The sequence below is a fragment of the Neocloeon triangulifer genome, unplaced genomic scaffold (assembly GCF_031216515.1).
Source record: "Neocloeon triangulifer isolate White Clay Creek 2 clone unplaced genomic scaffold, ASM3121651v1 ptg000006l, whole genome shotgun sequence".
Classification (NCBI taxonomy): domain Eukaryota; kingdom Metazoa; phylum Arthropoda; class Insecta; order Ephemeroptera; family Baetidae; genus Neocloeon; species Neocloeon triangulifer.
In genome coordinates this window covers 402629-418384 of record NW_026775549.1, presented here as the reverse complement: position 1 = coordinate 418384, position 15756 = coordinate 402629, and the positions used below count along the sequence as shown (strand labels likewise).

At 41.3% G+C, this 15756-nt stretch overlaps 1 protein-coding gene across 6 annotated transcripts in view; it reads right to left on the bottom strand.

Moving 5' to 3' along the window:
* The window catches only part of LOC132194345 (protein turtle-like), a 38114-nt gene that overhangs the window by 2777 nt on the left and 19581 nt on the right, over positions 1-15756 (bottom strand). For 2 of the 6 annotated variants that reach the window (XM_059615543.1, XM_059615545.1), the window contains 14 exons: positions 13364-13527; positions 12441-12577; positions 6879-7110; positions 6183-6458; positions 4893-5180; positions 4568-4758; positions 3405-3623; positions 3066-3337; positions 2767-2939; positions 2513-2587; positions 2268-2348; positions 1843-2028; positions 1554-1781; positions 1340-1427 (listed from right to left, as the gene is read on the bottom strand). In XM_059615543.1, coding sequence (XP_059471526.1) covers positions 1340-1427; positions 1554-1781; positions 1843-2028; positions 2268-2348; positions 2513-2587; positions 2767-2939; positions 3066-3337; positions 3405-3623; positions 4568-4758; positions 4893-5180; positions 6183-6458; positions 6879-7110; positions 12441-12577; positions 13364-13475 — 2558 coding nt within the window. In that variant the 5' untranslated portion in view covers positions 13476-13527. Of the gene's footprint in view, positions 1-1339; positions 1428-1553; positions 1782-1842; positions 2029-2267; positions 2349-2512; positions 2588-2766; positions 2940-3065; positions 3338-3404; positions 3624-4567; positions 4759-4892; positions 5181-6182; positions 6459-6878; positions 7111-12440; positions 12578-13363; positions 13528-14406; positions 15184-15756 lie in introns of those variants that run through there. The other 4 variants (XM_059615546.1, XM_059615547.1, XM_059615549.1 and 1 more) reach the window with 4 other exon arrangements.

Below are 15756 nucleotides of genomic sequence, written 5' to 3'. Positions count from 1 at the left end.
GAAAATAAGCAAATTTTTTACACTCACAGAGAAAAAAAATAAACAACGAAAATTAGGCAAACGATCAACATTTCTTTATTTCCAACAAAGAACTCTACTCAGAGGACCATTAATACTCCACAAAATTATAATGCGTGACTGGTAAAATGAATCTGCATAACTTTATTCGTTTCGAAGGGAAAAAACTCTCTGGGGGAGGCAACAACTTGAACTTTCAGAGTTGGAAATTATTGCTAGTCTGCAACGTTGCACAAGGTGAACGTTACAGCAATTTCCCCAGCAAAATTAGAACATAAATAACATAAAGTTGTGACAAGAACACTTAAGCTGCATGCAAATTCACAGTTATAAAGAGAGAGAGAGAATGAAAGAGGTGTACCAAGCGCAGAGTGGAGACATGGTGTGTCGCGCAAAGAGCCCACCTCAGCAGTTACCCCCGAACTCTTCACCTTTTTTCCTCCTTGCAGCAGAGAGAAAGAAATGCATACATAATAGATGTTTGCAAATGGCGGTGTGAGCAGAGAAAAGAGATTACAAATGTTAGCCAAGGAAGCTATATGATCACAATTGTGTATGTGTTTGAGATGGGGTTCTCGTGTGTGGGTGAAAAGCATGATATGAAAATCGAGCGATGGTCGTTTAAGCTGGCAGTGCTCAACGCTAAGAAAGTCACGACGTGTTTCTAATTTTGGTGTATATCCCATCAAGATAAATGAAATATTGTACATTTTTTGAGATAGCAACATTATAAGAAGCTGAGATAATATTGAGTTACTTTAGCAAAGGTGCACTAGTTGGTTATTTAATTAATTGAGTATTGCGCTCGGCCCAACTGTCTCCTGCCGTAGCCAGGGAGATGGAAGAGGGTGCCGTTTTTTGTGACGGTGCAGCACTGCATTGTTTTCTGAGCTAGTTTACCCGATGTGGCTGACGGTCCGAGCAGGCTCTGCGAGGACATGAGAAGCGAGCTGCGGCTGTGAGCTCGCCCCACTCGGGGACTTGTTGAGCAGGTGGAGGACCATCGGCTCAGCTCACCCACCGGCGGCAGGTCTCGGTATGTCAATGAATCTACCCTGACAACCCCGCTCAATGCGCCAAGGCGCTTAATCAGTTTCAAGTGTAACATGATAAGTCAGTCGTGTAATATTTCGAGGGACAAATGTGGGAATAATGACTGACGTGTGTGTAGTATCGATGGTTAGTTTGATGGTTTCTATGAAATCTTTTGTAAAAATTTATTATTTTAAAAGAATTTCCAGCAAGTTGTTGGTTAATAATTTCCTTCACCATGACTATAAAAGGGAGAACTATTTCCCATTCAGCAAAATTAGCAACTTACTTTTTCAAAGGCACTTGGCCAGCTGCTTGACCCCCATTCCTCTGGTCTGTCGTTCTGCATGCCACCATATTATACGCAGCAGAAAGAGCTGAAATTTGTTTTAGTAAAAATTAATACCTAAAATATATTTAAGTTTGATTTTTAAATATAACTTTGAATTTCTAAGTTAAACGTTACTTTTATTTTATATTTTATAATTTAACATTAAAAATACCTTTTTCTTGTTTCCTGCGTTTACGCTTATTGCAGATTTTGACGGCGCAGACAGACAGAATGATGGCCACGATGAAGAAAAGAATTCCACCCACTACTCCTGCAGTAATGGCCTTATGCTTGACTCGGGCAGGGACAGGGAATTTGACTGGTTCACTACTTTCATAGTTTTTGAGCGCATGGGCAACAACACAAATGTGGTAGGTTCGGCCGCCCACCAAATTTTTAACTGAAAATCAATAGAAAGATTTATTAGAGTAAAAAAATAAAAAATAAAAATTTTCTTTTACCTAAGTATGAGGTTTCCTCAGCTCGGATTTGACCCTTGTTCAAGACCTTCCACTGAGCATCAGTTTTATACTTAATTGTGTAATACTGGACCAAGTGTGAGCGCTCAGCTGGTGCCTGCCAGTTGATTAAGAACCCATTGCTGATCTCATTGACTGTCACGTTCCTAGGTGGGCCTGGCTTTGGACCTATGGTGAAGTAACGCACTTAAGAAGTGGTTCTTTGCTCAATTAAGGAACGTGGTTTGCAAAGAGCATTTATGGAGTCGCTAAACTCGCTACATCTTACCACATTCCTCTAAAGTAAGCAATTTGCGAAATGGAAAAAGTTTTTGGTGTGTTACATGGGCAGCAATCCACTCGGCAATTTTTGGGGCGAAATGAACGGCACAAAACTACCAACACAAACTACATAAATGACTGCGTACCTTTCGGTCTCATCACAGGAGGTATGAAAATTCCTCCATCAGAGTCAGTTGGAAAAACAATATTACTATAGTCATATATGTCTGCAAACAACAGAAAACAAAACGTTTTAAAAAAAATATTAACAAAATTCAAACATTTAAAAAATGAAAAGTGGTGCAGAAAATTAAAATTGAAACTAAAGAAATGAGAGAAATGAGGGATCGCGTGCCCATGTGCACCCTCTCGGGGCCACCATTGGGCTTACCCTCGTCAGGAGACGGAGTATTTTGCGTGTATTCAGGAGCCTGTGGGTTAACTTTACCAGTTCCAATCTTGACACCTGAGAATAGTGCGGAATGCGTTAGTTGAATGTGCGACAGAGATTCACAAGAATATGAAGTGGGTTATTAATTTTTCTCCCGACTTTAAGTTAATATTATAAAAAAAATCCTTCCTTTTTGTTGCGTAAGTTCTTTGTATTTTAAATTTTTATGATAAGCTAGCATTAATAAAACTGACCTTTGGTTTGAACTGAAATAATTTGGCTAAACATGCCATCTCCGAGCGAGTTTTTGCCCACCACCTGGAACTGGTAGTCGGTGGATGGTGTCAGCCGCTGAATGGTAATTTCAGTGCTCCCTGATGGCGTGACAGGGAATGTTGACCAGTCGCTTGCGCCAGTTTCGCGGTACCTTAAGCATGAAACATTGAAATTTAAAAAGAAAAAAGCAAGCCGGGTTGTGCAAAATTAGGGGGAGTAGCACAATGGTGTTCAGTGTGCGCGGCGGCGGCGGGTGTGAGAGGGAGTGTAAAATTACCAAATGGTGTAGTCTTGTTTGAAATCTGGCCCTCCACTGTAGCCGGGCAGCCAAGTGAGATGGACAGAAAATTCACTAGCGTTGGCTGTCAGGTTGTACGGCGCATGGGGTTGGGTTCCCTCGACCACAAGCTGCGTCGTTGTAACAATAGTAGCCACCTCATTACTTGCCACACATTGGTAGAAGCCAAAGTCGGTGCGTCTCAAATTCTCAATTGTAAGGTTCCCTCCATTCATTTTGATTCTATTGCGCTGCATGGTCTGGCCGTCCCGCTAAAAAAGTCAATTCGTCTCATGAGCAAGCCAAAAAAACACACTCGGCGGATGTAGATGGACTTACCCTAGACCACTGGATCACTGGTTTTTGAGTACCCTCGGCTTCCTGCGCCTCGCACACCATCTCGACGCTCTCCCCCAATTTGCGCTGGTAGAGAGACTCTGGCTCCAGTGTAAACACGGGCGGCTTTCGCACAAGCACTTCCATGGGTCCCGACGATCCTTGAGTGCCTTGAGCATTGTAGGGGGTGCAAGTGTATCTCCCTTGGTGGTTCTCGTTCACCTAAGACAGCAAGAGAGCGAGCGAGCGGCGCATTAGCGCATTTTGTAATTATTTCTGCGCGCGCGACAGGAACCCTTATTAAATGCGGGCGGGCCTCAATTTTGGGAGAGCTGCGTCGACATGCAAAGCAAACAAAGAAGCTCCCTTTTTGGCGGAGACCCGCGTTGCCCCTAATTTTAAACCTCCTAAATTTTTCAAAAATTATTTACCCTGAAATATTTGTCCTAAATTATTTTTTCATTTCACATAAAATGCATTGATCCAAAAATGTATTTAAAATGGTAAAAAAATTACCATTCATTAAAAGGTAACTAGAAATGATCAGAATGGTCTGCGGCCATTTTTTTTTTTTTTTTTACTTTTAGAGCAAATATTTTTAGGACTTTATTTTTAGGGCATTGGTCTTTAGGGCCAATGAAGATTTTGGTTTTAGGATAAATGAATTTAGGAGCAATAACGGTGATTCCTTTTTGGTTAACAGGCGAATATATATCAAATTAGGGAGAGCGCTCTGCTCCGACATCAAAAGGGCCCACTATGAAAAATCGTGATGTTGTTGTGCAAGAAGATGAATGAATTGTTGAAGCAGCTTGAGAGCTGATTACTGAATGGAACTGAGCCTCCTTCCTCTAAATTAAAAAAAGCTGCTGCGTATGTTTGAGAGGGGGAGCGTAAACAAATTTTAAGAACACGAGAGTCGCTCGGAGAACATTAATTCTGAATCTTGGCTCCCTTACACAGTGCACTAAATAAGCCGAGAAATTGTTTAATTATAAAATGTAAATTGGTTATTCCGTGGACGAGATCGCCGCCGGAGATGCGAGAGGGCACATCTAATTTGAATTTCAAATATCAGAATAGTACTTAAACGGTCGCCGGTTGAAAAATGACCTCGGCGAAAATGCAAAATCGCACAAAAAGCGGCGGATACAAAACAAACTCACCCTTGTGAAGAGGAGCGAACCATTATTCATGATGACAATGTCCTTGGTTTGATATGGCTCCAAAAGTCGTTTGTCTTTGGTCCACGTGACGTACTGCAAGGGCGGATTGGCCTTTATGTAGCACTGCACCACCCCCGCCAGCCGGAACGGCAAATATTGAATGGTGGGCGTGAACGTGACTTTGGCCGGGTCTGCAAAATTCAATTGACCACTTTAAGCACACCAGCCAGCAAAAAAAGAAAAAAAGGGCGGCTCGTAATAAAAAAAATATGCATGAGCCGCCCTAAACAAACTGGCCAAGAGAAGAACGGAAGGAGAGACTTACACTCGACGTTGAGGTACGCAGCGGCGGCCTGCGGCTCGCCGATGCCGTTGGTGACCTCGCAGGTGTACTGTCCAGAGTCATCGGCGCTGACTGGGTTGACGATGAGGGAGCCATCCCTGCGGACGGTGACCCTGGTCTCGAGGGAACTCACCTCCTTGACAGGGACGCCCTCGCGGTACCACTTCACGGTGACATTGCCGGGAAGGGCTTTGGCCTCGCACGAGAACTGCGCCTTCTCGCCCTCGAGTTTGGTCTGGTTGGTGGGCGGAACCATGATGACGGCGCCCCCTGCGGTCAGACAGCCACATTGAGCACCACACTTTCGAGGCGGGCGCAGGTGAGGGATGCAAAATTAAACACCAGACAGACTCCACCTTTCAACTCATAAACTAAACGTGGCATGCGAGTTGAGGTTCTAAGAGCGCAGAAGTTTGTAAGGGTTTTTAGCAAAAAGCGGCTGCTGAGTTGCTGCGGAGGGTGAGAAGAACGGAGATTGGGATCGAGTGTTTTGTCATCAGCAACACTGTCAAGTACTTTTTTTGAAGTAATTTATACAGTGAACTGGCTTTTTTTTTAGTCTTTTGTTTAAAAGCCTCTCCTGGATATTGGTACGAGATTTTGTAAATGCACCAACGTACTGTTTCGAAAAAAAGAGAAATACAGGATAAAATTGATATATATGTATGTAGATCAAAATACACAAGCTCAAATGATAAAGAAAACATGATAGTAGCAGAGAAGCCAAATGAACTGAGAAAACCAAGGTGAAAGTGTGCAAATTCATACAGTATACGTTATTCCATGTAGGACAGTTCCAAAATAAAGGCAATTTTGGAACTCCCATGCCCTCAATGGGAGCGCAGACGAGGATTTTCGATTGAAAACCCCTAAACAGCAACTACAGAGTATCAGTTAGTAACATGCCAGTCACCAGGAGAACTCCAAATTGATAATTTTTTTAGTAAAATTATTGCTCTTTAGTCACTCGGGATTGGAGTAGTTTATGATGAGAATGGTTATAGTGGGCAAGGCAGAAGTGCGCCAGTCGCCAAATTTTATCATTGGCTGCTCAACAAGCGTCATATCGAGAAGGTCACCGAAAGGTCAATAATAATTAAGTCACCAAAAATCTGGTTGTGTCAATGTAAGAGGTTTCTAACAATACAACAGTATAATGTTTATGGTATGGTAGGAAATTTCGTAGAGATAGACAGAGAGAGATAGAGAGAAATAGGAAAAGTAAACAAAAATAGTAAAAATCAACAAACAGCAAACAAACATTTGACCCACCGGCAATGATCACTCGGGCAGTATGGCTAATCTGACCCTCGCCATTCCGCGCTATACAAGTGTAGTCTCCAATATCCTCGTGTCTGATATTGGAGATACGCAGTTCAGTTCCATCATTAAAGATGCCAGTGGTGGCAGAGGGCTCCACCGGATTCTGATCTTTGTACCACAGAATTTCAGGCGTCGGGGTACCCTCGGCCTGGCAGTTTAGAATTATCGAATCCCCCAGGTTAACATAAATTATATCCTCTGGGGTAATACCAAAACGTGGGGGCGCTGAAACAGGCAGAGAGAGTAAAAGAGGTCAGCTCTGGTCGGATCTTACAATTAATGTTCAAGCGGCATCGGCTAGCAGGTCAAAAAACAATATGGACCTCGCAGGTGGCAAATTTTCATTACATTCCTCTGATTGTTGGTGGAAGAGAAAAATCATAAAATTTACTTAAAAACTGTGGGGTTTAGAAAATTGTATGTTATTTTCCGCCTCATTGCGCAGAAAGTATTTTTACAATCCCTCGTTTTGCATGTAAATTTGTTTTTGTTATTTGTCGCATGTAAATCGCGCGCGAATTTCGGATGATAAGTGAACCGCCGTACGAGAGATAACACACAATCAGAAGCAAATGAACTGACAAGTGAGCTGCCTTCAGAGTCCATATCGCCGTTTGGCCTGCCATCAATTGCTGATCAAATTACCATGGACATCAAGGTGAAACCACGTGCCGTTCTTGTGCGAGTTAGGCGAACGGTTAAGGAACACGACTTTGCACTCATACCAACCCTGGTCCGACTCGCGGATATTAGTGAGATTGAGCGAGGCGAGCCCATATGGAGAATCCGAGGCCACTCTACTCACGCGGCCCTCGTAGCCCTCGCCGCTGTGTGTCGGGTAGCTGTCGTACCAGATGTAGATCGGTATCTCCAGTCCCTGAAGCAGATTCAACCAAAGGACAACGTAATAAGCAGCTCTCGAGTTCCAAAGCGGGCGCCACACCACAGGGTGAAAATCGCCCTCTTGAAAGCCATTCAGGTCTCATTCACCCGTCCATGCTCTCTTTCACGGTGTACGGAGAATTCTTCCATGAAGAGTTTTCCACACCCGTTTGGAGAGTTGTTCTATGCACCACATGACATGACATGTGATATGCGGCAACTTGTTCCACATGTGAAAATTTTGAGTTCAGGCTTGGCATAGATCATAAGATTTATTTTTAATGCTTTAAAAAAAATTATTGAACTAGTAACCAAATTAATAAAAACTAGGCATTAAAATTTCCAACAACGCCTAATTTTTTTTTCATAAAATTTAACTCCAGATAATAAAAAAAAAAAAAAAAAAAAAAAAAAAAAAACTAGGAAATTTAGAAACTCCAATGCTCAATTTCAAAATATTACTAAATAATTTCAAGGAAATAAAAAAATGTAAAATGTAACAATACAATTTGTTTTGGTCTTTTGCGTTGGACTATATAAGTGGCAAATATGTAAGATAATATTTTAAATTTAAGAAATTATTTTCTGCATTGGTCAAAAATTGTTTAAAATTTCCAATTGAAGATCAACTTATTGTTAAAATCTGAATTTAACACAAAAAATTATTGAAAAATTGGATAAGAGAGCCAAAACAAAAAATTCCAACCATGTTTAGGAATTTATTAACCTTTTTCGATCATTTACGAGAAAAATTAAATAAAACCGAAGCAGTAAAAATTGATTTAAATCAGATTAAAATAAATCAAAATTTATATCTGTATAATTAAATTTTAACTCGCGTGGAACAAGTCACCGCGTATCACGTTGTATTTCAAGTGATGCATGGAACAACTTTCCAAACGGCTGTGGAATAACTCTCCATGGAACAATTCTCCTATACAATTCTCTTTCACGCTTCACCACTCGCGCAATTTTTGTGTGTTTAGGATGGGAAAGATCAGGAAAACGCCTCGTTTTCAGAAAAAGTTAACAACTCGGAACGTTACAATGGCAAATTGAGATTTAAAACGGGACTGATTATTTAAATTCGCTTTGCTCTTTAAATACTGATGTTGCTTTTGTGTATCATGTTCATGTGATTCTTTGTGTTTCAGCGGTGTATAAATATTTGTAGGAAAAAACACATTCAGAGATATATACTTGAGCGAAAAAGATTGCTTTCAGCGAAGTATAGAGAAAAAACAAACACGGTGTGACAAGATCACACATGTGAAATGAGACATCACGAAAACGTCAACACTGACAAATTGGTCACACATTTATGTACAAAAGTTGCTGGAATCAAAACTCCAATCATGTGAATCTAATTCGCGCATGTCAATCGCAACGTCGCTTCGTTTTGATCAGTGATTTGGATCGGAATTGAAATCAATTAATATTTCATTGGTGTGTGGCAGAATGGATTAGTTTGAAAATCTGAAAACAGAACAATTAAATACTATAGGGACAAAAGAGTGTTTTGTTAATCGAAAATTCGCAGACGTCTTTTGCACGTCGGCGGATAACAAATTACGGTATTCGAAACCATTTTGTCCCTTTTGAAACAACGAGCATGCAGAACATCTATTTGGTCCACTGGACTATGTGAAAAGAGAGCGAATGGAAAAAAGCGCACGCGAAATAAACAGTTCTACACGAATGTATATAAAAATATGTGAGCGCACGTCACAAAGAAGAAGAAATATACTATTGGAATCGATCCGCTTTTCCTTTAAAAGATATGTATGTGAAACAAAATATAAACTGGCATTGTATTATATATATTATATAAATGCACACACCCAAAAGTTGAACCAACGTATAAGATTGATCATCGCTCCTTCCTCCCTTCTTTTTTCGTTTCAGCAAGAAGAAATGTTCCATAACTTGGACACACTCATCAAACACACTCACACACACAGCTCTGCTTCCAAAAGCACGTCTGCTGTGGACACAAACTAGTGCCAACTAAATATCAACATGCGGATCAATAAAGAGCGAACACTATTTGCACGGAGAGAGTTTGAACTCCTCCTCGCTAAGCGCTAGGTGAACCACAATCAACAATACACAGATAGAGAGAGAGAAAGGGTGCGAACTCACACTCACACACACATACATATAATGTAACAAGGGCTTGCCGCAGGGCATAATTAAAACGAAAATCGTGTCTAATCTAATTAAAAAGTTGGCCAGCTGAATCCGTGGCGGTGGTGGTAGTGAACGTGAACACATACATATATACACAGGCAACATCCAACATTAAAGAGCATGCGTTATAATATTTGTCAGTGATATAATGAGTTTGCGATTGTAAAACCTCTTTCAGCCACAGAGAGAGAGTAATATTTACAGAGAACTCATTTCGATGTTTGCACTAGCAGAATTCGCAGTTGATTATTGTAGTGGTACAACACACACAGAGTTTAGTATATTGAGAGAGTGATGTTAAATTTAATTATCTCCAGTTAGATAATATTTATCATATACACACGCAGAAATGATATGCTGTTTGGCAGTGCTAACAATGAAATAATGAATGAGGCGTCGTTTCTGTATATAATTACTAAATTAACAGTAATCTAATTCCACTTTTGCTGTCAACACTGACAATTTATGCTAATTATTTCGCGCTAATTGAAATAGACAGTGAAAGTCAAAATCGTCATGAGTCACGCTTAATCGGACCAGACCTCTTGGAACTGCAACTTTATATTTACATTATAATAAAATCACAAAAGCAATTAGTGCCGTAGGAAATTAATAAATTGCGTCTTGAAAAAAACAAGTACTATTAAAAAATTAACTGTACTGCAAAAACACATAAAAATCAGTGTTCATTAACTCTAATGAATGTAAGCTGCATGTCTTGCAGCAAGATATTTTTTCATGGTATGTATATATTCATTAATAATTAATAAAAGTAGTGAGCAAAAATACACAAGTGCAAGATGCTTTGTATAAAGTATGTTGAATATAAAAGCGGCAATGACAAGACGAACAATTGCAGATGCAGCACGAGAGATATATATATATATAAATTGGTAATTGAACTGTCTTTGGAATGTGTACTTGATGTATAAATGGAGTGGCATTGTACATAGGTCTGCAGATTGGTGTGGTACATTAGAGTGGAGTGTGTGTGTGTGTGTGTGTCTTGTGTGTTAGATAGAGTCGTATGTATTATAGAGAGTGGCGTGTGAAATGAGGTGCGATGCGTTTGATGGTGTCGTGTCTGATGGAGGGCGGGGGCTCTGTTTGCAATTTCTCTCTCTAAGGACTCGTCCCGCTGGTCTGTAACTGTGGCTGTACGAGGCGGGGGCAAGTCAAGGATTTCTGCGACCCCCACGGTGGCCTCCTTCCCCAGCCAGGGGGCGGCCACCCTGGGGGCTCTCGGTCCTATTATCTTTTGCACCAGACAGAATAACGGACGGATTTATAAATAGCTGCTGCTGCTGTTTTTTTTTTTTATTATTATTTTTTCCCCTCATTTTTTTTTTACTGCAGATATAGAATAATGCGTACCCCTGATTATGAGCTGAGCAAGCATTCGAGTATATATATTTGAGTATAGTGTGACCGTGTAAAGTACATGATATGAGCTCCAATTCTACTGTACTGACTGCACCATGCCGACGGCACTGATACTGCTTCGCAAATGAGCATCACCAGCAATACAAGAAGAAGCAATATCAGTGCCGAGTGGGGGCTCCAAAATGCGGTTTGTTGCAATCAAAATTCGACTCGTTCAAATAATCAGCTTAGAGATACTTAAACTCACTTACTCAAAATTAATATTATGCGACTACGGCCCTGTTGCTGTTTCGCCATCAAGTGCCAAACAGGAACAGGCGCGTGCAAAATTCTCTCCGACAATGAAATACAGAATGAATGCAGCCCTGACGAATTTGTGCCGATCAATATGAAATATACATCATATTTTGATAATATTGCAGCGTGCAGTTCACAATCATTAAGTTGAATGCAAGGAGTTTGAAACCATGGAGGTAATGCGCAATGCTGAAAGCTTCGACCTGTTTTTAACACCCGCGCCCCCCTAGTTTAGAAAGCCAGCTCTGATGCTGCGCGGGTAGCATACAAGGCTAGGGGCTATTGAGAAGACTTAACTTAGAGTTGAGCGTGCTAATATTAATAAAATTACAATTATTAAGCAAAATTTTGATTAAAAATTCGTAATATTAAACATCAAACTATTAATCATTTAATGAATATGATAAAATATTGTAAAATGGGGCTGTCTATTTGATTATTCTGCAGATAAAAAAGACCCACCGAGATTTTTTATTTAAAAGGCCTAGGTGTAAATGTGATTATTAAATAAATTTTTAAAGCAATAAGATTAATAAATTGCTTGCGATGAAAAATTAGTTCTTTCAAGAAAAAAACGAAAATGAATTTAAAAAAAATTAACAGGAGAATTTTTCACTCCTTCTTTTGCTTTTTTCTTGACTTTTAGGACCTGTTTGTTTACCTCTTTTCACTGTTGGCAAAAACAACTGATATTTTCAGGATTTTTCTAAAAAAGCGTGTTCCCCCAATAGTACAAAAGTAAATCATATTTTTAAAATGCTGTGATCGTTAAAAAAAATTACGCCCTATTTAAAAAGTGTATTATTGGGGTGCAAGAATTTGACAATTTCCTAATTCTTGATTGGTATGAGTTTGGGGAAGAAAAATTTAGCTTTTCTTCCGCCAGGCATTGCCTCCATGGTTCCTAACTCTTTGGTTGAATGCCTCACCAGTAGCAATGACATCTTCCCGAAAAAAAATCACGAGGTCAAAAGTGCCGAACGCAGAGGAACTCCACTTGGTTTGGACAATTTTGATTGGAGCGTCTCTGCGGGCACTTTTGAAACTCGGAGGTAAGTTAATCATCGCGGGCCGGCAGCAGAGAACGAATTTCATTCAAACTTTTCTTTCCTCCTTTTATGTTTGCCGACACAAAGAGCGGAGGATGCAATGAAATTTACTCGCAAACTTTTTCCATATACGTTGAGGCCGTAAAAATCTTGCGCGGTGCTCAAACTTTGGTGTTTGTTTGCGGGTATGAAATTTAAGCCTCGGAGGAGAGATGTCATTGGCTAATGGTTGGCGTCATTAGTGCAGCGCATTGTCCCTTTCTGTCCCAGTTACAAAAGAAATAGCCACTCAAGACTGATAATAGCTACGACGCGCCGTCCCACGTATGTACTGAGACCGGCGCGCCCCTACAATCGTATAATAATCAAGGGGGTTGAGATTGGATAAAAGAGTTTTGTGTCCTACCGTGTCGCCTACCTTCTTCTCCCATTGTAACACATACGGGACCGGGTGGTCACCTGGGAATTCGACGTGGCAGTTGAACACCACCGACTCTCCAAGGATTGCAGTGATGTGTACTGCATCTTGGAAACATTTGACGCCTGAAAACAGATTTCAGCTTTGTTTGCATGCCAAAGAGAGCAGAGTGGAACACAAAATAGAGAAGCACACGTTTTTATTTTCTGATTTATTCTGATATTATGTATTTATATTCGCTTTTCCGTTCTTTTTCTCTTTATTTTTCTTTCTTTTGGGCTGGCGCACGGGCGGGCGGTACCGCCGATGCATATAAGACTCTCAATGTTGCTCGTGCACGTATACACGTATGCATTTATATATATACAATGTATATCGCTCCCCGAGCTGGGCATAATAGGTGTCTAATTCAGTTGGCACTTTTGGGAAATGAGACTTGGCCAATCGCTGCTTGGTTACACAGCATACACGCTCGGTCACGACGACGGTATTATATATAATAGAGTTCATCTATGTGTGTTATCATAATGTATTTTCTCGTATCTAAATGAGGGCATGGAAGTCAATAGAAATAAAAAATTTCCTGATCGATATACACGCCGACAGCGGCAGTATTCTTTGACACGAGAAGCTCGTTTTCCTTAACAACAAATAACGATATATAAAAAGTAGCCTAATAACCAAATAAAAGTATAATAGATGGAGTGCTACATTAGCTGCTGCATGCTTGGCAGTATAATTATAAAAAACGTGAGAATGTAATAATATGTTGTAATGATATAATAAGCAGACTATGTAATGTATTTCAAAAAAGAAAAGAAACGGAAAATATAAGTAGCGAGATGTTGGTTTAAAAGTATAATGTCAAAAGAATTTATAACGTATGCTTATAGTAAATTTGTGTACGTTACCTGGGGTTGCGAGGAATAACAACAAGAATACATTGCAAACTGAGGTGAGCGCAAGTAAGCAGGTCACAGCCTCGCGGATATAGCCGACTAATGGACCCACGCACATGCCCATACCGGGAGCACTGTGTCCATAATAGATGCTAGTGCAATGGTGTTGCCATCACCTGGAACAAACGCAGAGAAAAGTTAGTTTGGAGAATCACTTGCAAAAAAATTCGGCAGAGTTGGAGGGCGGGGAGGCGGAGCCGCGGACTCCGCAAGGAATGGCGCCCGCTTTGATCTGCCCGCAGAGAATTATATACGTTTGTGTAAAATTATTTTGCAAAAATGCCGAAAGCCACTACTTGATTCCTGCAAGTGTATCTATGCTAAGGAGGCGCGCAACTAGTTTGGATTTTACTGCTCCTCTTACATCCCGTCACTAAAGTCGTTAAACAAACAGCAGTTGCTGCAATTCCGCGAGAGAGTGAGAGACGCTTTCAGCAGATAATTTCAATTGCTTCCTCTGCTGTTGCTGTTGGAGACAGTGTAGTGCACGCAATAAAAATGAATCTCCCTGGCATCGATTCGGCGGGCGACGGACGGGCAGCGCAAATTACACACGTAGGCGGCGGTGGCGAGGACTCTTCGCAACGAACGCCATATAATTTTAGCTAATTATCCGGGTGGAAAAGCGCCGTTTTTATCTCCGCCCCGATTCGCGGGTTTCGGGTATTTACAGTTCTGATTAAGACTTTGCTCGTTACTGCGGAAAGCAGGCAGGCAGGGGTGGCTGACGCACGTTAAAATAGAAAGTCATTAAGGGCTGGCAAGTGGTGGCTGCCGTGCAGCAGCAGCAGCAGCTAATTGTCATTTGCCGCGAGTTTACGACGACGTTGACGCACTCGGGCCGACCTTCCAGCGTTCGTTACGCGCTAAACCGTTCGTGCGTCGGTTTGTATAATCTAAAAATATGCAGCATATTCTTTCGAGCTGCTGCTGGGGCGGCTGACCCAAATCCGCTTATGCACCGCACCGAGTGAATATTTCGGAGGGAAACAAACCTGGCAAGCATCGTAGAGGAGAGAAATGTGGGTTAGCAGGTGGGACGTCCCGAATCACAAGAGCACTGCTGGAAAAATTGTCGCGGTGTCGAGCACTGCATTTGAGTCCGTGCTGGGCGCGCCAGCGGATTGGCGCTTATGCAAATCCGTGGGGCGGTTGGGCGAGGGTGTGGTTCTTGGGCGTTGCGTCTCAGTTGGCGGCCGGGCCAACTCGAGGGGCTCGACGACCCCCGGCCGGGGGCTGCTCGCTGGGTGGAGACGGTGCGGCTGCGAGCGAGCGAGGCGCGGGCGACGCAACACGGACACACACACTCACTCACACAGAGCCGAGGAGAGAGAATGGCAAAGCGGCCTGCCAGGGTGAGCTCCGCGAGTATTGATCCGGCACCAACCAACGCAAGCTCTACTACTAGCGCCCTGTCTGCCCTCAGATGCTATAGCTGCGGTTACTGGGGTGGGGCACCAGCGTTCGAGCCACTCAACGGAGACGTGCACCACTCGCTGGCTCTCTGGGCACAAACTGCCCCCCGAAGTCGAGTTTCGCGTTTTGATTTTGATCGCGGCGAGCACCAAGCATGCATGCACGACCGCCGTTGCAAGTGAGCGAGAAACGAACAGGCACGTGTGAGCCGCTTGCCGCGCGCGGCCGTAATGGGGACGAGGAGACGTTCAATGAGGGGTCGACTAAGGAAATGGATTTTTTTAAATGAATTATTCTCAGGCATCTCATAAACGTAACGAGCAGAAGAACCGCTTGTCATGAATGGTCAATAAAATTCCAAATTTAGCGAGTGATTTTGAATAGTAAAAAAAAAATAGCAAGGATTTTTACTTTTATTTATAAATATGAATACTGTTTCTGGGGTTTGTTTTAAAGCAATTAATTCAGAATTTATAAATTGAAAGAAAAAAATTTGCTGGTAATAAAAAAAAATGGAAAAAAGTTTAATTAAAATCCAATGCACGGAATAATCAAACAGTTAAGAAATAAACTGTTGGACCCTAAAATTTAGATGAACACCACGATTTGGAAAAAAATTACCGTTAGAATAAGAAATTTGAATAATTTAAATAAAAGTAATATGTAATTAAATTTTTTCTAATATTTTGTTCCACATAAATAATGAAGCCAAAACTTCCAATATAGAATATCAATATACATAATTTTGGCCACCTGCCTGCACATGAACAAAATATTTAAATGATCAGATTGCGCCACGCCACATTTTTGTTTTAAAATTTACATTTTTAGATAACACACTACTTGTGACATTTCATTCCCGGTTTAAATAAATTACGTGTTTCACTGTGAAGTGGGCGATCACCTATTTTCGCTAGGGGTTGACGCTC